This window comes from Quercus robur, chromosome 10 (assembly GCF_932294415.1).
Source record: "Quercus robur chromosome 10, dhQueRobu3.1, whole genome shotgun sequence".
Taxonomy (NCBI): domain Eukaryota; kingdom Viridiplantae; phylum Streptophyta; class Magnoliopsida; order Fagales; family Fagaceae; genus Quercus; species Quercus robur.
In genome coordinates, this window is record NC_065543.1 from 54,610,751 (window position 1) to 54,634,079 (window position 23,329).

General features: G+C 33.1%; 1 protein-coding gene and 2 long non-coding RNA genes across 4 annotated transcripts; all 3 read right to left on the reverse strand.

The window, feature by feature from the left end:
• Positions 1-564: 564 nt before the first annotated feature.
• LOC126702651 (uncharacterized) lies at positions 565-1,402 on the reverse strand. Its single transcript, XR_007647810.1, has 2 exons — positions 1,142-1,402; positions 565-878 (listed from the first exon to the last, which is right to left on the reverse strand). It is a non-coding gene; the product is annotated as an uncharacterized LOC126702651 (long non-coding RNA).
• A 4,192-nt stretch (positions 1,403-5,594) lies between these two features.
• Positions 5,595-6,812, reverse strand: LOC126702650 (uncharacterized). The gene is made up of 2 exons (XR_007647809.1): positions 6,620-6,812; positions 5,595-5,921 (listed from the first exon to the last, which is right to left on the reverse strand). It is a non-coding gene; the product is annotated as an uncharacterized LOC126702650 (long non-coding RNA).
• A 4,130-nt stretch (positions 6,813-10,942) lies between these two features.
• On the reverse strand, positions 10,943-17,174 carry LOC126701627 (probable serine/threonine-protein kinase At1g54610). Of its 2 annotated transcripts, XM_050399907.1 has the most exons (8): positions 16,545-17,174; positions 16,143-16,427; positions 14,204-14,521; positions 13,109-13,336; positions 12,679-12,779; positions 12,469-12,592; positions 11,152-11,512; positions 10,943-11,013 (listed from the first exon to the last, which is right to left on the reverse strand). In XM_050399907.1, exons 1-7 carry the CDS (start codon positions 16,914-16,916, stop codon positions 11,186-11,188), a joined length of 1,755 nt encoding a protein of 584 aa, XP_050255864.1. In that variant the 5' UTR covers positions 16,917-17,174; the 3' UTR covers positions 10,943-11,013; positions 11,152-11,185. The 2 variants fall into 2 exon arrangements, with proteins under 2 accessions (XP_050255864.1, XP_050255863.1); XM_050399906.1 differs by having other exon boundaries at positions 10,943-11,512.
• Positions 17,175-23,329: the final 6,155 nt, after the last annotated feature.

Consider the following 23,329-nt stretch of genomic DNA (forward strand, 5'->3'; position numbering starts at 1 on the left):
GGCTGAAGTGGATCAAACTGGCCTGACTGGAGTGGATGGCCTGAAGTGCACTGATTGGATTAAAGTGGACCAGAATGGACTAAATTGGACCTAACAAACCAAACTAGACAGAAATGGGCCAAAGTGGATCAAACTAGCCTGAATGGACTGAATTGGACCTAAGTGGACTAGAATAGACCTAATAGATTGAACTGGACTAAAACGCTACGCTAATGTGGCTAAACAGAAGTGTAGCAACAATTAATGCTATTCTTTAGCTTTTAAATATTGTATTGATGAAGGAAAGAATTAAATAAAGTATTAAAGGAAACAAAATTGAGAATTAAGTCATTCATTGTCAATAAAGAAGAAAAAATGTGGAAAATTGCTAACAGCTGATGATGTCGTGATGCAACAAGAACTATGCAAAAGTAAATGGAAAGACTCCATATTATTATATATAGTATAGATTGTTCATGTCAAAATTAAATTTACAATATTTTGATGTTAGTATATGCATATATCGCAAAAAAAGATGCCAGTATTTGCATGTTGGTGAAATTTACATTATATTTAAGGGATGACTGAGATCAAGAGCCTCATTATTCAACTATATAACAACTTTTGATGTTCTTAATAGAAACATTTAGGATTCAAATCCTCTCTCTTCTCTGACTGTTGAATTATTAAGAGAGAGATGACTAAAACATGAAGTACAAGGAATACATATTAGGGGTGTGACCCTCTGTTCCCTCCCGGGGGTGGTGGCGGTGATTCAAAAATTCGTCCTTTCGCTAGTTTTGCAAAGCGGATAGTTGGGCTGTTCCTTTGTTTTACAATGACAACTCGAGACAATTTTTGGCTCTCTCTTGCGTAAGTTAACTTCTCCATCTTGTCATCTGATTGTTGCATCAAATAAATTACCACAACATATTCAGAAAATAAAGAAGAAAGAGATACAAAGTTTAAAATATATAATAAATAGTTTGAAAGTAGATATAAAATAAAGGTGTGAAGTTCATCTCAATTGATTTGGAAGTAAAAGGGACATCGATCTTTAGTATCCATGTATTGTACTTCATAAAGTGTTTGCTTGTTAATTAAAAGTTTTTAATGCCTATTATTATGGAGATGTGAGTGGAAAAAATAGTATTTTTCTTACCGGTGGAAAACAAGCTTGATGCAACAAATAGGATGGTAAGTATAAGAAAAACAGGGAGGAGGCCTCTCCTGACGTCAAACCTCATCTTGCCAGACTTGCCTTGTGGAAGAGATCTGTGAGTGAATATCACAATATATACGCAGCCATATATATGTTTGTCTCTTAATTTCTCTGTGGTCTCTTTAGTCCTTTTCTTTTATTAGTGCGTCAAAGTTCAAAAGGCTACAAACACATGCCACCAAAACCCAGGCACCTAGCACAGGAATATTAAAGTGCTTATCATTGTGTTAGGAGCATTTTTAGTCCTAGACTTTGCCTTTTAGCTGGCGAAGTTGACAAAAATTTCATTTAAAATCCAATAATATTTCTAAGTATTGACTTTTGACACTAAATTGTCACATAACATATACATCCCACTAAGATATGGTCAGTCCAAGAGATTTCCTTTCAATTTGATGGTGGCCAAACTTGTGGTATTTGATCATGAATGCGTGCTTAATTAAAAATTGGAGAAGGTAATACTTCTTAAAGTCGATACAAAGAAACCACCAACAGGATTATGAAACTAAAAGTTTTAGTTATACAATCCAAAACTAGTTTATTTGTCAATTTCAGAAAACAAAACTAGTTTGTTTTGTTCTGCACTATACACTCAGTCCATCAAAACCAAACCATATATGGCTGCATATATGCATTAGTAAAGAAATCTATCGTCTATGTTTCGATGGTGCTCAACAATGTAAATTGAGAAGTAGAAAATCGCAACACACATCTAAGGCGGTCGTTTCTTTGTATTTTCATAACATCCCTCATTTTCTTCCTTTTACTCTATCAACTATAATCCTCTAAAATCCAACTGCAGAAAGCATACTTTTAGCTTGGACACCAAATTTGACCTATTAATGTTAATTAATTTTGTTGAACCTAATTGATCATGATTGATGTTGATTGACATTCATTGATGTTATTACACTTAGAGAGATTTACTTGCCATTTGAATTCTATTTCAAAATATAATATAATCTCATTATAAGTTTATTTTCTTTACATGATATAATTTGAGACTCTAGTTTGAGGACTCTATTTAAAAGGAACCAGAGTTCAATTGATCATGGTTTAGTTGGAACTTTTCTTCTAGTGCTACTTCCACTCCCATAGTCACTTTACGACTCCAGAGAGTTCAAAGCCTCACTGCCAACCATAGAATTAGTAATGGTATGAAGGGGCCAATCCAATATTCCTACACATCTGATCTCATATACGAAAAATTTTATATATATAAAATTTTGTCGCCAAAAGGACAAATTAAAGAGAATTAGCATGTTTGTTCCTCATTGGTGACACCAATAATGGAATCATTTTTAAACATACATTTTAGATCCAGTATGTTATGCTAGATATGAAATTGAGAAATATGCAATCAAACATATACATATTTGACCAGTTGATGCTCTAACTCATAAGAATTCTGATTGAATATGAATAATTCCGCTAGAGTTAAGCTCAGACTCAACCAGAATATATTAGGCAGGAGAAAAATACATGTAAGGAGAGGCTGAGATCTCATTCATGCCACAAACTTGAACAGGCGTCAAATAATATCTAGTTAGAAATACATATTTCACACCCAATGCCATAGCCAATTTATGAATCCATAGTTTTGTCTAAAAACAAAATTATGACTCAATAGACATCAATAACCTTGATACCAATAATAGAAAATAGTATACATGCATCACGCGGGACATCGTCTATATATATATATATATATATAAAAAATAAGTGAAGCTGAAAGAAATTTAAATTAGAATTTCAATTTTGTGTCATGTGTCCTAAATTATTTATTTTTAAAGAGTTTTATTTTTTAATTTTAGAATCAAATGTGGGATCACATCATAAATATTCATCCAAATGAGTTATTTAGTACAAAAACCAAAGAGTCTAGAATAAATGAATCATAAAAAGTAAATAAAAATAATAATAAAAAAAAAGTGGTTCACAATAATTTTAAAAAAATGGACAATTTACATTTTATACCTAATAATATCCTTACAAAAATTTTTTAAAAAGTTAACAAAATATAAAAATGACTATCAATAGTATTTAAATTATATATATATATATATGAATTATACTATGCATCTTATTATATATCTTTTAGTGTATCCATGCATATGCATGGGGTTACAAGCCAGTTACTATAAACTATGGTAATGTAATTCTCTTTATATTATAATATAATATTCATCCTCATAATGTGTTACACAAATAATGAATCAAACATGATAATATCTCGAGTATTTTTTTTTTAATAAATTTGGATTTAGAATAGGTGCTCTCAATTTAAACCTATCTTTTCCCATTAAGTGAGTGCACAAAAATGGACTGAATAAATCGAAGTGGACCAAATTGGACTGAAATGAACCAAATGAACAGAGATGGACACAAATAGACTGAAATGGACTAAAAGGACCAAAGTGGACCGATTTGGACTGAATATAACTGAATGAACCAAAACTAACCGAAGAGGATCGATTAGGACTAAATGAATTGAATAGGACCAAAGTGGACGGAATAAGAATGAATGAACCGAATAAGACCAAAGTGGACAAAATGGACTGAATAGGACCAAATTAGACCGAATAAGACTAAAGCTGACAAAATGGACCGAATAGTATCAAAGTGGACCGAATAGGACCAACGTGGACCGAATAAGACCAAAGTGGATAGAATGAGACTAAATAGGACCAAAGTAGACAGAATTGACCGAATATGACCAAATGGATCGAATGAGACCAATTAGAACTGAATGGACCAAATTGGGCCGAAGTACACAACATAAATATAAGGGAAACAAGTTTGTATAAATATAAGGGAAACAAGTTTGTAGCATGGTTTTAAAAACCGAACCGGACAAAGAACCGTTTTTTTTTAATTTCCGGTTCAACCCCGGTTTTTGACCGGTTTTTGGCCGGTTTTCCGGTTTTTGACCTTTTAACCGGACCGGATTGGCCTCCGGTTCCCGGTTGAACCGGTCGGACCGGCCGGTCCGGTCCGGTTTTTAAAACAGTGGTTTGTAGTGGTAAAATTTAGTTTAAAAATCAAATATATAAAATAATGATGTTATGAAGCCTTCAAAGTGAGGTAGTAAATACATAAATAGAATATATATATGATATTAAGTTTTATTAATTAATTCTTATTTAAACATACAAGTCATGCATCATAAATAAATATTGGACATTCAATGTTTGGCAACTTAATGTCCATCTGAGTTTTGATGTATTTGTCATCATAAAAAATGGTGCACACAGTTGTTATTGTGGTTGAATTTCTGGTTTGATAGCATGGGCTTTACGCATATTTTTCATATGAAAATTGAATGATCTTCCTCTACTTGGTCATGGTGTGTTTCTTCTTCTATAGGTCTTTATGATGTTTCCACGGTGAGTTTCCCATAGCTTGAAAGTTGAAACTATAACTGCAATATTGTTTAATTTTCCTTTAAGGGTTCTTGCAGGGACGTAGCTATGCTTGGACCGGGGGGGGGCAATGGCCGCCCTGGCCCAATGAGAAAAAGCAAAATATAAAATATATAAAGTTTGGTTTTGAATTTTCATGCTCTATTTTTGTTCAATACTTCCACGCTTTCACAAAAAATACACTTTCTTTATTCAAATTTTCATTAAGTTTTGATTCTTTTTGTGAGTTTCTATCTGGGTTCTAAATGATTTATGAAATTTATCTTAAAGCATTAGTATAGGATAATTGCAGCTTAAGTGTTAGATGAAGTTCCCCAAAGAAGCTTGGGATAGAAACACTCGCATACACATATATTTTTTTATAAGTAGTTTGGATAAAAAAAAATGGTTGTCATTGGTTTAATCTAGAGCTACAATATGAAGGTTTAGGCTATAACAAATTTTTTAAGCATTTGCTTTTGAGTATATCTCGCCCCCCTCACTCAAAATCCTAACTCCGTCCTTGGGTTCTTGCTTCTTATATAGATGTATGAGTCAAGCTTAGCCTAATTCATTTAATCGTATTGGAGTTTTAGGAAAGTAAGTCAGCTACACATCCTTTACTGTGAAGGAATTTGCATTGCATACAAACATGCTTTGGAAGCAAGTCAAAAACTTAACTACACGCCACTCTAAGAAAAACAATTCCTAATGGGAGTCTAAATACAAGCTAAAAGTTAAACATTTTGACTATTATATATATATATATATATATATATATAGATATGGAAGAATTGAAAATTTTAATGGTTAAACATGGTGACAAACTGACAGCAAATTTAACAATACTCTCCTGGATGTGATTTTATTAGGTGGTACCAAAAAAAAAAATTAATGGTTATTTTTATAATTTTTTTTTCATTGGTTTTGATTTAGAAGATTTCTTTTAATTAAGTGGAACTCCCTATTTTATTAAATGGCTAATTCTAAAATGACATTTACAGTAAACTGTATTATTTTGGGATCGTAATTTGCCTATCGATGACATTTACATCACATTATGAGATGACATAGACATAAAATACAAGGAATTTCTATAATGAATTTATTCATAAAAAATTTATTTAAAAAAAAAAACGTAGTCTATTAGGGTTGCGACCCTATGTTCCCTGCAGGAGCCGGTGGTGGTGGTTCAGGAACTACTGATGCCATTAGCTTTGCCAAGTCAAAAGCTCGACCTTTGTTTTGTTTTATAGTACTGATAGGTGCATACAAATTTTCCCCTTCTCTTGCGTAAATTAACTTCTCCATCTTCTCACCTGGTTCTTGCATCAAAGAAAACAAATCACCACAACATATTCAGAAAACAAACAAGCTGATAAAATAAAATAAAATAAGCTGAAACTGTTGTCAATTGCAATTTCATCACGGTCAATTTGGAAGTAAAAAGGACATCCATTTGTAGTAGCCTTGTATTGTACTTAATTTGTAATATTCCATTACAATTTTTGGTTCTAAGGCTAGTCTGCCTCATAGTTCAGTTAAAATTTAGAAATCATGCATCACAAATGTTCATCACCGTATCATCTTATGGAAATTAAACTTGTTAAAATAACAGCTATATGATTAAATTCATGATTTTATAATAATTTAAAATTTTTATAATTTATTATAGTATTTGAACAAGTGATCTAAGTTAGAACTCTATCTCCATTCTTCCTCCTATTTAAAAGGTTAAAAGGCATAATTCCAATTGAATATTGGAGAGGTGTGGTAAAAAAAATGTTTTGCTGCTAGTATTTTCTGTACACATGTTTGGTATTGATTTGCATCTAATATGGAGGTGTATACAAAGCTATTGAATGAAAAGGCTCTCCGTATCTCTCTCTTTATCCTTCACACACGTACACACAAATAAACTAACAACACAAAACTTCAAGCTATAGCTTTAAATACATGCCAAACAATATAAAAATTTACAGAAAAAAAAAAAAAGAAAGCTTCTGCTCGATCTTACCGGTGAAAAACAAGCTCCATGCAAGAAATAGGGTGGTGAGTACGAGAAAACAAAGGAGAATGTTTCTTTTGACCACCTCATACCTCATCTTGCCTTGTGGAAGAGATGCTTGAACTTCACAATATACATATATACACACGCAGCCATATCCATGTATGTAATTCGTCTGCTACGGTTCCGTTTCAAACCCACACATCTTATGGTCATTTTCCCCTTGCTGGGTCAATTTGAAATTGTCCATTAATGGTTCAAGTTGACAAACTTTCTTTTAAAATCCAACACAATTGCCTGTTTAGTAAGGTTATTTTAATAACGTTGTTTAAGTATTATAGAAATATATGTGGATGAAAATGTGTTGTAAAAATACGTGTTGTATTGTTTAAATAACAAAACTGTTATTTAAATACCCTTACCAAATACACTCAATATTTCTACTTACATATTGACTTTTTTCAATTCAATTTGAAGGGGGGCTAATCTTGTGGCATGGGCGGAACTAAGTGCAACGTAGTGGGGCCAAGGCCCCCCAAAATTACTAAAATATGATTTTTAATAGGTAAAATTTGAGATAAAGTTTAGTTTTGTAAGACTTAGGCCCCCCAAACCAAAAATATTGGGCCGCCCACCTATGACTTGTCCTTGTCGCCCTCCTAATTAGACTAAATTTTGTAAAACTTTCTCCATGCCCCTCCTAAGTCCCAACACGTTAGTCAGTGGTGAGTTTTATTTTTTAGTAATAGGTTCCTTTATAAACTTCATCACCTTCACTACCACTTTTTTCAACTTCATTTTCCTTACTAGCCTCCCAAAAATCTCTCATCATTAGCTTAAGCTCTCTTCAATACCCTTAAAAAAAGGCCAAAAATAAAAATGGTATAGGTAACATAGTGTTCTCTAGCAAAATTAACAGGCTAGTCACCATAGATTTTTTTGAGAGGTATAAAACTCTTCCTCTCATTTCTCATTTCTATTTATTTATCTTATGGTTTATGATTTTATTTTCTTTCCTTTAATTTATTTTACGCAATTGATAGGTTTTATTCACTATTTTGAATTCCATATTGGCTTCTACTCAAATTGTCTTTGTAATTGACATTTGGAAAAACCAATCTTGAATATTTGTAATACATGTTTATAACAAATTAGAAAATTTGTGTATATTATGTAAAGTTTAGAAAGATGTAAAGTTTTCAAATAAGATAATCTTGTAGACATATAAATTTTGTATACAATAAATATATATCACTTTGGAATTAAAAATTTATGACTTAAAAATATAAAAACTAATGTACTAAGATATATACATGCATACATATGTATGTATGTGTATATGTATGTACAAATGTGGTACTTTCGAGTTTTTCTTGAATTAGAAACTAATACGATAGTTCGGTCTCAACCCCTCCAAACAAAAATTCCTGATTTTGCCCCTGGTGGCATATGGGTAGAGTTAACCTGTGTTGCAATAATGAGCATGAATACGTGCTTAAGGATTAGAGGAGGCAAGGCTTCTGAAGCCCAAAAGAAAAGAAGACCTTATTTCCTACCCTTGGAGCCATGGCGAAATGCATACCAATATAGAGGTTGTAAATTAACTAACCCTATAATGTATTTGTGCATTTCAGAAAAGCAAAACTACTTTGCTTTGTTCTACACTACTAGCTGACGCCATCAAAAAAACTAAGCCATGGATACATATGCTACAAGTAATCAAGAAATTGATAATTTAACTATCGTTTCATGAGATTTAAGAGACTCCATCTAAAAAACTAAGCCATGCCTACATATATGATATAGATCTCTCCCATACAACTCTATATATGATATGGCACACCACACCAGCATGGTGCACTGACTCTGTTTCAATTTTCAAGTCGGAGTATGAGTAGGACAAAGAGATATGGTGGTTGTGTATAATAAATAGAGTTTGATAGCATAAGAAAGTCTTGAAAAATTTAATAGCAATCACAGCGGTTTGGTTTGGTTTACGGTGGTCTCCGCTGTCCTCTGCTACTGCAGTGCCAATTTCAATTGTGGGATGTGGTAGGTCACCCTCGCTAACACCGAGGCCCCCGAGATGGTCTTGTCAATTAGTATCCAAGGTGCTTGTTTCTTTGCATTTTCAAATCCATCACTCATTTTCTTCACCTGTCCTTTTACCTAGTTGAAAAAATAATCTTAGAGAAGTTCTGGTGCGTGACACTAGTTCATAACTTTGCTCACAACTCGCCCATATAATAAGTTATGGTTGATGGAGGGATGTCCCCACATAGACCCACCAACACCCCTCCACCAACCACAACTCACCACATGGGCGAGTTGTGGGTAAAGTTGTGCACTAATGTGTGACACCAGAATTTTTCATAACCTAAAATCCCACTATAGGAAACATACCATCAACATGTACTTGTCTATTTTCGAATAGTTTTTTCTTTACCGGTTTTTAAATCTTTACTTTTTCTAAATATGTCTTTACTTTAACCAACTTTTAATAAATAAACAAATCAATGGATAAAAACAATGCTCTTTGCATTGCACACCAAGAGTTTAATTTTCTTAATTCATATCTCCCTACCAAAAAAACAGATCATTTTCTTGATATGCAAGTGACCTATGTCAAATTTGGAAGTTTGTTTCTCAAAACAAAATGAAAACTTTCTTGATATGCAAGTAACCTGCGTTGAGTTTGAAAGTATGTTTCTCCATGTATCCTCATAAACTTGTTAGGAAGATAAAATTTGGAATGTCAGTCTAGAGAGAGAGAGATTATCTTGTATATTGGGTATATATCTCATCCTATTCACACAGAATGTAATATATACCCTCACGAATGGATCCAGGTGGGGCCCATGGGGGCCTGGCCCCCTCAGTCCAAATTTTTTTTTTTTTAGTTTTTCTATATTTCATTTTTATAGTTACCCCTTTCTTCTTAGTCAATCTAGTTAGCCTAATTCAAATAACAACCATCAAACCCAAAAACTTAACAAAAATAATAAAAATATTTACAATGGTGATTGTATTTTAGCCTCCAAAAAAAAAAAAAAACTATTTTACCACTAAAAACAAAAAATTCAGGTGTTATTAGAGAAGTTAAAGTTAAATTTTTTACAACTATAGTAAATTGGTATAAATATCAGTTAACTGTAGCAAGTTGTAAAAAATAAAATAAAATATTTTATTAAGATTATATCTCTTTCTTCAATTAAAAAACTCAAATTCTCTCTTCCTTATTATTTTAATAAGTTGTTTATATTATTTTAAATGAAGTAATAATAAAAAAATACGACATTTAATATTTGGTGTATTGTAAAGTGAGATAGTAAAATATATAAAGTAGCTTTTTGAAGTACTAAAAACTAAAATTTTTATCACTACCACTATGAATACTCTAACTTCAAAAAAAAAAAAAAAAATCCTAACCAGCTTAGTATTAAAAAAAAAAAAATTATATTGTTTTTATTTTTTTCTTTACCAGTAAATGATGGTATCTATTTTAATGTATTTAAAAACAACAATTTTGTGAGTTTATAATTTTTTAAAATAATATATAGATGTTTATTTGGATTTTTTTTTCTTTATACTCCGTCCCCCACTCGGTTAAAATCCTAGCTCCATCCCTATATACATCCTTAGAGAAGATATCCCATGCATTTTATATATGTATTATCTCTCTCAACATTGTGAATCCCACAAGTATCATAGGAAGAGAGATACATATATCAATAATCAAAAGCATAAGTTAGGACCCATTTGGTAAGAAATTTTTAATAACTTTGTTTAAGTCTTATGAAAATACGTGTGGATGACAATATGTGTAAAAATACGTGTTATGTTTAAACAATAAGTTTCGTTGATTACACACCATTACCAAACACAGTCTTAATTATTACCGTCCTTGACCCAAAGAATCATAGAGTCAAGTAGTAAACGATAGGCATCCGAGGGAGCTGTATTTATCTTCATCAGTTAGCAATTTGGCATATCCAGATATGCTTTAATCATATCCAGGATGAAAAGTGCGCTATATGATAACTATAATTCATGTACTTCATCCCAACTTTTTCTTTTCACCCCTCTACTTTTACACCAGCCAGCTGACCATTCCAAAAGTAGTGTCCTATAACATGAACTCCTTGTAAATGCCTATTTGCGCTTTTGTTTTGTAGTGTTTTCCCGGTTTGTATTGCCTTGGAGTTAAAGAGTCCAGGATTTAAGACCTTAATACAAAGACAATTCGGTAATGCTATGATTTTCCAAGATTATATATATTTTTGAGGAATACCACTTTCAATGATTGTAGAGCTAGAACTTGCTTCCAAAAACTGTACAACAGAAGTGGGATTCCACTTCTTCTTTTCTTTTCCTCTGAATATACAAGTTTTCAGGTTGCTGTTCTGCGGATTATACACCAAACGCTTATAATGATTGAAGTGCAAAAAATGGAAACAATGAGGGGAAGCATATTGCAAAACCAAGCTAAGCTTGACAGAAAACCTAATTGCAAAAATTGATATTATCCTATGATACTTTACCTCTACTTTCAGCTTCCAAAAACCTTAGAATGGATTATTTAGCCCTGAATAGTAGATCCATTGAGAGCCCTATTGAGGATGGCTTGAAACCACGGATAAACTTCCGAGATGAAGCTATGTGAGGGTCTTCTTTATTCGTTCTCTTCCTTCTAGAAGGCCCTCCCGTAACCCCAGTACTTTTAACCAATCCTGATGACTTCGAATTGAATATTGATGAGCCAAAAGAAGAATCAGGTGCCCCAAATGATACCGGGCCTTTATGTGATGTATCTAGTGGGTATCCAACTGCTCCATCTTGATGGGGAGGCGGGAATTTTTCACTCTTGCTCTTGGCATTTGCCTGTGTCACAATTCTCCACCTCTGCAGTAAACAAATAATCACCAATGTCAAAAGTTAAATTGAAAATCCAGGTGGACAGTAAAAGAATGCATCTTGAAGGGGCCAAAATTACCAAAAGTTCTGACTGCCACCACACGAAGCAGCCACAGATAAAAGTAAAGGCTACTAATGATTCTAGGGGATAATTGAAAATTCCGACAACTTTTCACTAAAGAGATCTATAGGTTAAGGATGACTTTATTAGATGATAGTGACCATCAGACAGTCCATGTTCTTTTAAAAACAATAAAAGCTATGTGACATGTGACAGCCCAGAAAGATCATCACAAGCATTATTATTCCAATCAAAGGGAGTAGATGCCGAGAGAGAGAGAGAGAGAGAGAGAGAGAATCTTTATTGATCGCATGAGGTGAATATATATAACAATAATATTTGACAAACTCAGCTAGCATAATCTTGATGAAACTTTTTAAAAGATATTCATTTTTAAAAAGTATAAAAGAAAGCACTATCCTAGTACACAGAATGTATAAAAAAAGAATAGGAAAGAAAAGCAAAAAGGAACAAAGAGAGATAAACTTAACAACCGAAAAGTAAAATAGTGGAATTACTTCTTCTCTTGTATACATTCTCTAGGATTATCAAAAAATAAATAAAAAATTTGTATACATCCTCTATATTAGGATTGCACCTCTTTGGTGCTATTTTAATGAATTTTATTAGCTATCCAAAAGAAAATTAAAACAAGGGGAAGTTAGCAATTCACAGCTTGGTCTGGTAAATACAATTATACAAAGTAGGCATATTGGCCATTTTTGGTTCAGAGGGGTTTGACACCGCAGCAACTGCCTGAGGTGAAAGGTTAGGTGGGATTCAAGGTTGACTCAAGGATTTTCTATCATCCCCCCCCCCACCCCCAATAATAATAATAATAATAATAAAGGACAAGTAAAAGCAGAAAACTCATCTCACATACATCTAAGTTTGCTTGAATCTCTGCATTGGCTTCTGGAGCCGGAACTGCCCGACCAACACGGTCACGAGCTCTAACTCTTCTACCACCATCAACAGCATTAGATTTTCCACTTAGACCTCTTTGCCTGCAGAGGAAATGAGACATTATCTGTCAGCATTTACCTAAGACCAGTCCAGGATCTATCAGACATGAAGAAAAATGATAATTAACCTTCTCGCTTCTTCATCTCTTAACTTGACGTCCATTTCTTTGCTTGGTGGATACTTTGGTAAACTTGATGGCTCACAAGCAAAAGGTTCAGAGGCAAAGAACTGTATCCAGAAACCAAATGTATGATTACAGTCCACTATATGAAGTCAATGTGTTCCCAATAAAAATTATCTGACGTGCATTGAATTTGTCTTTCACATCAGAACTTGGAAGAGTTCAGTTGTTATTTGTTAAATACCAGAGGACCATCTTTGTTCTTTTATGATTTAAAAATAAAAAGATAAGAGATGGGTAGGGTGGCAGGACCATTTTCAGAAGAGAGCGCATCTCATGAAAGCCACAGGGTGCACTAGTAAATTATATGAGAAATTCTCACTTGATACAAAAACATATATGTATGCTAAGCAAAAACAGAGAAATAAATACTCACTTCACTGTTTAGAGCATCGGTGGCAGAGTGTCGCCCATCGGGATCTATCGAGAGAAGAGATTCAACTAAAGGTAGAGAAGAAGGTGGGAAATCCTTGAAGGTTTCTGCTAAGCAACGTTTGTAAGGCTGCTGTGGCTTAAAAAGTGTTGCATTTGGCAATTTATATTTCTTCCAATATTCCTCTGATGGGGAACCACATAATTTAAATATTTTATGCAGCTGTTCAACCTAAGCAGAAAAAGAATCCAAGAGTCAAATGTCAATCTGACCATGAATTTTAGAAGCTTAGAGCTAAAAACAACTATATCATCAACAAAGATTATAAATAAATAGAAGTACGCTGTCAAGTCAACAAAAGTGACCATAGCCCAAAATTAATACAAGAATCTACTATCACAAGATTTAAGAAATTGTATTTTATGCACATGCATACAATACATACTCCTACATGTGGGTTTTATGATTAAAATAAGTTCCCACAGCTGGTCACTAAGATGGCTAGAAACCTTCACCTGAAATACAAATGAACAATTAAGAGTGCTAAAATTGAGCAAAAACAAGAGTAAATAAAATGCCACCAAACAAAATCTGAACTTTCTCTACTTTCACATATTTTACTTATCAAAAAATAAACAGATTTGAGCTTCCACCCAATGTCTACCATATAAGGGTGGGTCACTCTCTGCTTCACTTATCTTCCTTTTTCTTTTCTCTTTTTTTCTTTTTTTTTTTTCAGTTGGGGAAAAGATACATGGTATTTATGTGCATTTTTGCATATTGAAGTATCCATATTTGAGCATTGTGTTTTTTAACATCTACTAATAATTAACCCGAGTGACTTAATCAATATGTACATGCCTTTTAAACAGTATCCTAATTATTAAAATTCAACAGGCAAATCTTGAGATGAACAGGGCCAAATGATTTTAAGCCCATTTGGATGAAAATGAGCACCATGGACACAAACCCTGAATTGTTGGTGAATAATCTATTAGCGTTACATTATTGTTCCAGAAGAATGGATAGAACAGAAAATGCATTTGAAACTGGTATACTTAGAGTAGAGAAACCTAAAAAATAATACAAAACCAATACCTCTGTTCGCCCTGGCATAATTGGCTTCCCAGAAAGTAACTCTGCCAAGATGCAGCCAGCACTCCAGAGGTCCACACCAACACCATAGATCACAGCCCCAAGAAGTAGTTCAGGGGGCCGGTACCAGAGTGTGACAACTCGACTAGTCATAGGTTGCTTCTTCCCTGGATCATAGAAAGTCGCCAGTCCAAAATCAGCTATTTTCAAAACTCCTTCATTGTCAATGAGAAGATTGGAACCCTTGATATCACGGTGTAAGACACCACGGCTGTGGCAATGCTCAAGTCCAGACAGTAATTGCTTCATGTAGCACTTGACCTATCATAGGAAATAAATTGCAAGCATGGGAAAAACTTCAGCCTCTTACTGTGATATTTCTGCTATGTAGAATGAAGAGCCAGACGATCATGAGAAGAAGAGGGAGGCAAACAGTAAAGAGCCTACTATGGAATATGCAATATTACCTTTTGCGAGGTGCAATTTTAAGCTTATAATCCATTTATCTTAAATTCCTTTCATGATGACCTATCTAATATATAATATTCACTAGTCAGTCTTACTAGTAAGTACACATAAATAGCACAGCATCACTGGTAACTTCTCACATCAAAAATGAAATTTTCTTGAAAAAATTAATCAGCCCTCAGAAGCATTGGAGTTAACACGACTATATCCTGTTTGACAAGAAACATGACCCTTTCCCAAAATGCGGTCATTTTCTTCATTTTTATAAATTTGGCAGTTCTTTTTACCCCAATAAAAACTGAGGTGAGACAATTTTGTATAAAGCATCAACATTAATTTTTTAAATCATTTTTCATAAGATATTTTTAACCCAGTATAGGTGCTTGTCTTGTGTTACCTTTTAAAAACCAAAAAACAAAACAAACAAAAAAAATCTGTAAAACCATTTTCGAATTAGCTTCCACTCGTTGCCAAGTCTTCACACTAATAATTGAGGTTCTATTCCTTGGCAAGTGCCTATTGTTTTATATTTGTTAGAATATTGAGTTAAATTTGAGCAAGAAACAATGGGTTTCAGCAACTAAAGCAGCACTAAAGAGTTCAATAATTCAATCAATAATTTTAACTAGGTGGATTCAAACTGATAGTGATATGCAGGGAGTGGCAAATTATAAACCAAGACATAAGAACACACCAATGGTCATGCAGAAACTTTGTGAGCAATTTCTTAATTTTGCATCATCCAATTACTACTAGTTATCAGCCATAACCTCTACTCTCTGAGGAAATAAAAAACAGGACAAGTATTGCAATTAAAATCACATATAAGCCCAATTTGATTAAGCTAAATAGTTGATTATGCTAAATTGAGAGAGGGTTCTAAGGGCACAAGTAATGAAAAACTAATGGTTAATTTCTTTTCTTCACGCAACAATTACTTTTTCTTTTAAATAACTGAGTTTGGACTAACGACCTCTACTTCATGAGACATGATTCCCAGCCAATTGAGCCAATCTGAAGAGTACATTTTTATTTTCTTCAATAAAAGAAAACAAAATTCTCAATATAAAATTTAAAGCTATACGAATAAGGAAATTTCGAAGATTTTTCACGCCCAAAATAATACAAACGAGCCATCACACGATATGTAAATTTCAAGCATTATAAAATCATATGAAACACCAAAAATTTGGATGTATCACCTACGAGACAAAGGGACCCATAAACAGCCCCATGAAAAGCTCTATCAGTAACATCAAAAGCTCACGACAATCAATCAAAACTGAAAAGACAAACACAGCCACATAACTCCCATAAACCCCTCAAACTAACCAATCAAGGAAATAGAAAAATCTACAATACACCCAAAAACATAAAAAAACCAAACCTGAAATGCATACACACCCAAGATCCAATTAGTTCCATATTAATAAAATTCATAACTAAGAGTGTAAAAAAACACTAAAAAACACACCTGGGATTCAGTGAATTTGAGGCCTTGGCACGCGACGAGGCCGGCGAGATCATGCTCCATGTATTCGAAAACCAAGTAAAGACTACAAGACATTCTTGAAGTGACCAAGCCTTCAAGCTTAACCACATTGGGGTGGTCAAGTTTTCGCAGAACTAGAATCTCTCTGGCCATGAATTTAACACTCTCTGGCTCTAAATTATCGAATCTAACTTTTTTCAAAGCCACTATTTTCCCACTTATTAGATCTTTAGCTTTATATACATTGCTATAAGTCCCTTGCCCAATCTGAACAAAAAACCAAACAAAACCCAACAATAAAAATATGATCTTTTTTTTTTGAAACCGTGAATTGAAAGCTCGGTTTTGAAGAGAAAAAAACGCAGAAAACGCAGATTTAAGAACCTTAGAGAGCTTCTCAAATGTGTTGGCCCGGCGAGGAGTCCAGTCTTTGATGACGTCGCCGGCGACCTCCACGAGCCACGCCGGCCATCCCTGCTGGTTCCTAAGCATGCAAGGCTCGACTCTCGGCTTCCGGCGATCAATCCCCGCCGCCGGTGTAGAACTCGCCGGAAAGTCAGCTCCGGCGGAGTGACTCAACCTGATGTTAACATTCCGCCTCTCTTTCTCGGCCGCCCCATTCCTAACCCCGACGTCCGTCGCGGCACGCTCCTCGGCGGTCCGGCGCCGTCTCCGGCGACCGTTGTTATCGGAGGAGGACGACGGCTTCTTGCGGCGCGACTCGCTCGTCGACGGTGAGCTGAAAACGCAACCCATAATAGGTCACCGAATTCGGCGGCGCATCGGAGACTTTCACAGAGAATGAGTTGCGTTTTCCGGTTACCGGAAAAAAAAAATAACAAACAAACCGCGAGTTGTGATTGCTCTTTATGGTTGACACCAAAACGACGTCGTGCTTAGAAACCGCGGCCAGAGATGGCGGTTTCTTAGAGAGAGAGAGAGAGAGAAAGCTGAGAAGGAGAGTAAGGTAGCTGAGTTTGAGAGAGAGAGAGAGTGAGTTTGAAGAGTGATAACATTGAAGAGAGTTTTCAATATAAGAAGCAGGAGAAATGGGACGTGGTTTTTGGTTTTAATTACGGGAAATTGCCACCATTTTTAGTGACGTGGCGGTTTGTCAGAGAAATGGTGGGCAGTGCAGTAGTGGTTAGTGTATGTATTTACCCGCGGGAGGGAGAGAGAGAGAGAGAGAAGAGTTCAAGACCTGTCTTTTGCATGTGACCGAATCTCAATCTACCACTTTTTATTCTATATTTATTTCTTTTTTTTCTTTTCAAATTTCTAAAAAAAAAAAAAAAGTTTAAATTTTAAAGTAATTATATTTTACTATCCAAAAATATACTTCAAATTACATTTTACATTCTGAATTCTCAGAATACATGTTAGCACTTTGCCATTATCTTAAATGAAAAATTAAAGTTTAACATGAATTAATGGTTGGTGCAAAGTGTAACATGAGTTATTGTCCCTAAACAAATTATGTGAGATATCACAAACTACATCACGATTCAAACTTCTAGTAAAATCACTTTAGTTGGTTTTTGTTGTCAAATAATGGACTTAAGTTTGATATCGCTTGATTGTAAAGAACAATCATCATACAACAAATGCAATTAATTTAAATTCACTGTATTTATTAAAATATATATATCTCTAACAAAACTAACTATTATTGTTTTTCCCACAATCCCCAATAATGCCACATTACATTAGTGGTGGCTCTTTGAGATAGAAGAGAGGAAGTGAGTTAAAATTGAGGTAGTGATAATTAGTTTATTAAGAGATAAATAAGAAATAATGGGTGCATATGGTCATTTTCCATCCATAACTAACTGACAAAAGAGAGCGAAAGAAGCAATTTCACCATTTTTTCCAAATTCTAGATCAATGGCACTAGGTTAAAAGTCAAATAACTATTTAAAATTGGGTCTAGTTAATATGTGCTTTAACGACACACATTAAGCAGTCTATTTTTTGAAACATTTTTTTAGAATTTGAAAAAATTGTTAATACTTTTTAAATTCCTAAAAAAAAAATTCAAAAATAAAAATTATTATGTATCCTTAAGACACACATTAACAAGATCCTTTAAAATTTACTAAAATTACATCGGGTCTTTTTTACCAAAAATAAATGCGGTTAAATCTAAACCCACATGACATCATGACGTCATGAATTTTTGGTGTAGGACTTTTTTATTTTTTTTATTTTTGGGAAAAGGTATGGACCTAGAAAGTAGAAACTAATAAAAAGTCAAAAGTGGATGAAGAAAGAAAGAAAGAAAGAAAGCTTTTAAACTTTTTTTGGATGCCGCCGGGGTCAATTTTTTTGTAAAGCTTTTACACATAGCATTTGACTCATCCAGTCCAATCTCTGTGATATTTTCAATTTGGTTGTACCGTACAATGACTTTTCCTGCACAGTATTTAATTGGTAAAATTTTCAGGAATACCTTTTGTCTTTATTTTTTTTCTTTTTCTCATAACCAATTGTTGGTTCTAGGATTCCTAACCTCCCATGCAATTGAATTGAGTTTTTAAAGTAGAAACTCACCTATTTTAATTTGTTATTTAGAGAGGAAGATTGGTTAGATAGGACAAAAGAGGATCACAATTGAGTCAATATTCAAACCATATCAAATAAACAAACATGTAAAATCAATCCCATTTATGAGAATGCATACTTATTATTGCTATATTTTCATATTAGAAAAATGTTGCAATAACTATAAATTTGAAATAAAATCAGCCGCAACATATTATATTATCAAGATCCTATTATCTGGCGTCCTTAAATTACCACTTTTATGAAAATTTTTATGAAAAATATAAAAACTTGTTAAAAAATTAGTTTTTTTTTTTTGTTTATTTTACTATAAAAAATTTTTAAAAATGTTTCTTAAACCAATTCTCTTATAGCATTTATTAACTTTTTTCCTTATTAACAAATACTCTTTAACTTTATTCTATTTCTTTTAAAAGTGTGGTATTGAAATTTTCTTAAAATAATTCATTAAAAATGCCATAAGAACACCCATAATAATTTTGTATCACTACTAGACTTATTGGAATTAAATGCTAATTATAAAAAGCAAAACCAAGTCACCTTTATTACTTGTTTTAACTCTTCACTAATTAGGACTGTGAAGTTTTTTGGATTCCACGTGCAATTGGAACATTGTATGGTCCTTTTTCCCAGGAAAGTAGTGGGTATACAAAATGGTGAAAAAATAAACTGTCAGGCAGATCATATCAATTTAACAACTACCCCCGCCGAACCTAATAAAAGGGCATGGTTTTCATTTATTGCAAAAACTCAGAAAAGGATCTGACTTGCACATTTATTGGGTGTCTTAAAACAAGGGAGCAACAAGTTTTAATTTTTATATAACTAGAACATAAAAATAATCAATTTGCAAAATTATTTCTAGTAGAATAGAAGATTGGGGTTTAATTAGTGTATTTGTTAACTTCAATCATTATAAAATGAATGTTATTGACTAAAATTCTACCATATTTAATAATAAAAAATGGTAAGAATAATAATTAAAAAATAGATTATTTTATGATAAATTGAGGTCACGTCAACATATTTGATTGCAGTTTCTTAATAAATTAAGGTAACGTGAATTAAGAAATTTGAACTGTTTTATATCTATAAAAGTTTTTTTTTTTTTTTTTTTAATACAACATTGAAATTTTAATGAAGACGCAATCTAATGAATCAAGCCTATATTTTGTCATTATATATATTTTTCTTTGTCACCTTTATGTCCCTTGCCTCATTCAACAATGCTTCGTGTTTTTCAACACAGACAATAAATTAATATTGATTAAAGGAGCAACTATCATCTTTTTCATCTCCGTGATCGACTTGCTAATCACACAGAGTTTACTAGTCTGTCGCATTTCAACGCACACCTTTGAAACTTCCAACGCCCTTTTTTGCCGTCAATGGTCATTGTATTTGCCTCATATGATATATTGAAAGTTAAAAAAAAAAAAAAAAAAAAAAGGCTTTTAGTTGTTTTATTTAGACCATAAAAATACAATCTTTGAACAAAAATAAGATGTCAATTTTTGATTGTTGATTGAGCCATATCTACGTGAAACTTTTCCTCTGTCATATTCAAAGTAAACCAACGTGAAAGTTGAAACGAGAAGGACAAGAATAAATACTAGCTAGAGTTAACTAGCTATGCTATGATGGGGTGGGTGAAGGAATATGAGACAAATTAAGCTGAACACAGTTTCAGATTCTTGCATTAACGTAACACCCTAAAAAAAAAAGCTAAAATAATGGGTTTGTCACATCCTAAATGCCATAGGTTTTCATTAGGTAGTGCAGCTTATGCTTGGGTTTTCATTATGGCTTTGTTGAGCCTCTGTTGACTTGTGGAAAAAAAAATAATGACTATATGAGCATATGAGCATTTAATCATTGTCATGATGGCTATTGACAATATATTCAAACTGGTACAACCTCTGGGCGTGTTGCGTTGATATATTGGTGGGAAGTTTCGGATTTGCATCACACGATGCTTTTAGGGGTGTGCTAGGACAGTAGGACATGGTGCGTTTATTGATAGGAGATAACCTTAAAACATTCCAGGGTGTCTCATGCCATGTTGAATCAAGGTTTAAGTAGATAGGGTTGATGACCACACGCGCAAGATTTTTTTTTCGGGTAATTTACCCACCACCAAAAACATAAAAACTTTTTTAGATTTTATATAATCAATGTTTTTTTTTTTTTAAATCACACTCTCTAAGTTTTATATGTTTTCATTAATTTCCATATCTATATATAACTTCAATTTTCTCAATTAAATTCTTCAACTTCCATATATGTTTAACCCCTCCAAAGAGGATGGTGTGGCACTAGCTTTTGGCCCAGCGAGGATGATAAGTTTCAGTGGGTAATGGTGGGTGGCGGTATTTAGCGCTTGAAGGCCAGTTTTAGGCGACATCATTTTTCATATTTGGCCATAAATAAATCAATGATTTATTATATAAAAGAAATTACCTGTTTTAGCAAAAGGATGTAGTTTTGGTGGACTTAGAGCATCCGTAGCAGATGTTCCAAAAATTATGTCATTTTACCACATCAAATGCTTACTTTATTATTTTACCACATCATTTTACAACATCCCATTTATCAAATGTTTTATAATTCAATTCTATACATTAAAATAATATTTACTACACATTAAAATAATATTTACTACACATCAACACAATAAACAAACAACAAACAATATACCACATCTCTTCCGTACCGTGGCAAACGGTACTGTTCAATATTGCAAAAAAAAAAAAAAATTACCACATCTACTAAATGGGCTAAAATTGGGTTTGGTGTGGGATATGTGCCAAATATTTAGCATTTGGCACATATCCCACATCTAGTTTGGATGGAGATAGACAAGAGGACAACACTAAAAAACAAAAACCAAAGCTAAAAGGCTATATTGTAAAATATTGAAACTCTAGTGACAAATATGAAAAAAAGTCTGACTTAGATAATATAATTTGTGATTTAACCTTTTTCTTTCTTTGGGCACTATATGCATAGTATTTTTATCCTGTAGTTTTTTTTTTAAGAGATTTTCAACTTATAGTATCTCCTTCTATTGATAACTCTTTATTATTAGGTCAAGATACTAATCAGTTTTTTATGTAAGCAGGGATTGAACTTCTAATCTTTTATTCAACCATCAAAGAATTCTCATTGAAGTCCTTCTAATTTAGTGATATTGTCTAGAGTTTTTCATAGAAGAAACTTATGTTCAAAGTTTTCTCTCTCACTTATTGAATGGAGAAAAAAATTTCAAGACTCCAAACATAATTTTTAAAAATAAAATCTTAAAATAAAAGTACATTGATCCTCTTTCCCCAAAAAAAAGGTACTTTGATCCTTTACTTGGCTCTTTTATTGTAAGGATGCTTATATTCTTTCACATGGATAGAGTCATTAGTGGACAATTATAAAAAGAGAAGGTAACATTTTTTTTTATTTTAAGTTTTTATTGCTATAATTTATTAAGTGATACACCATTTTTCCCCTTAAAAAATAGTTTGAATGTGGGATTAGATTTAGAGGACCGTTTCTATTATAAAATATTTGCTTTCCCAACTTTCCCTGTGGCTTATTTGAAGTTTTAAGCAAAAGTCAAGCCTAGTTATAAAGGCACCCAATAAAGAACATGAAGAATATAATAGGTGACAAGATAATCCAAATGTCGAAGTAAAGCTACTAAATGGCGTGATTTAAAAGGCAACAAGACTGACTTTGCATGAATTAACGGTTGAAGAAATGCGAAGGCCATTATTATGACTTGTGTTTGATTTTTGGGGGAAAAGCAATAGAAGATTCAATTCAACAAACACTAGTCAATTTTTTCTAGTATGTCAAAACTTCACAACACGTTTATATAGTTTGAATGCTTTGAAATTTAATACTACGATTCCATTGCTATTACTACTCTCACCTGTCTGTCGCATGCTCTTCTTTAATGTTCTGACCTCTCTCTCTCTCTCTTAAATGCATATCTATTTCCCCGTACCAAAAGCTTGACATACACATAACTTGTCAACTTACCCCCATACTTATCAATTACTTCCCTTGTCTCCAAGGCAGCATCTTATGGAACAGTTTCATAATACCATTACCATCATTTTATGGTACCTAAAATCTATAAATGTGTAGGTTCCACAGGTTATGAGAGGGTGATTTTACGAAAACGCTTCATAAGATAATTGTATTTATATTCACAAATATATAAATTTCACTCTCTGTAAGAAAGTATCTTCGCGTAGTCACTTCATAAGATAATTTTTTTTTTTTTTTTTTTATTGGGTCTACGAGTCCCCCACAACCTCACACCCATAAATAAATTATGTTCACCCCAGTGACCCCATGCAATCATTTGCAAAGTTAAAGTTACTTGCAAGTCGATTAGTAATTAAGCAAGAGGTACCTCAACTTTTCGTTGTTATAAAGTTAGGGATTAATGCTGTTCAAAGTAGGTGGAGTTTCTAAAACAAGCCCCAGCTTCTAAGAAAGCTCAAGCCCCCCTAAATTAGAGGAATGTTGTCACACGATTCAATTCCCTTAATAGGTAGGGTAATTATTCATTTTTATTCTCTCTTCCAAAATAAAATGCCCACCAC

Bases quoted from the DNA above. Each gene is read 5' to 3' on its own strand.
- LOC126701627 (XM_050399907.1), bottom strand. From the start codon at position 16,916: ATGGGTTGCGTTTTCAGCTCACCGTCGACGAGCGAGTCGCGCCGCAAG. The intron at 12,780-13,108 runs GTGAGTATTTAT...TTCTGGATACAG, and splicing joins CCGATGCTCTAAACAGTGAA to TTCTTTGCCTCTGAACCTTT. The intron at 11,513-12,468 runs GTATGTGAGATG...TGTTTACTGCAG, and splicing joins AGATTCAAGCAAACTTAGAT to AGGTGGAGAATTGTGACACA.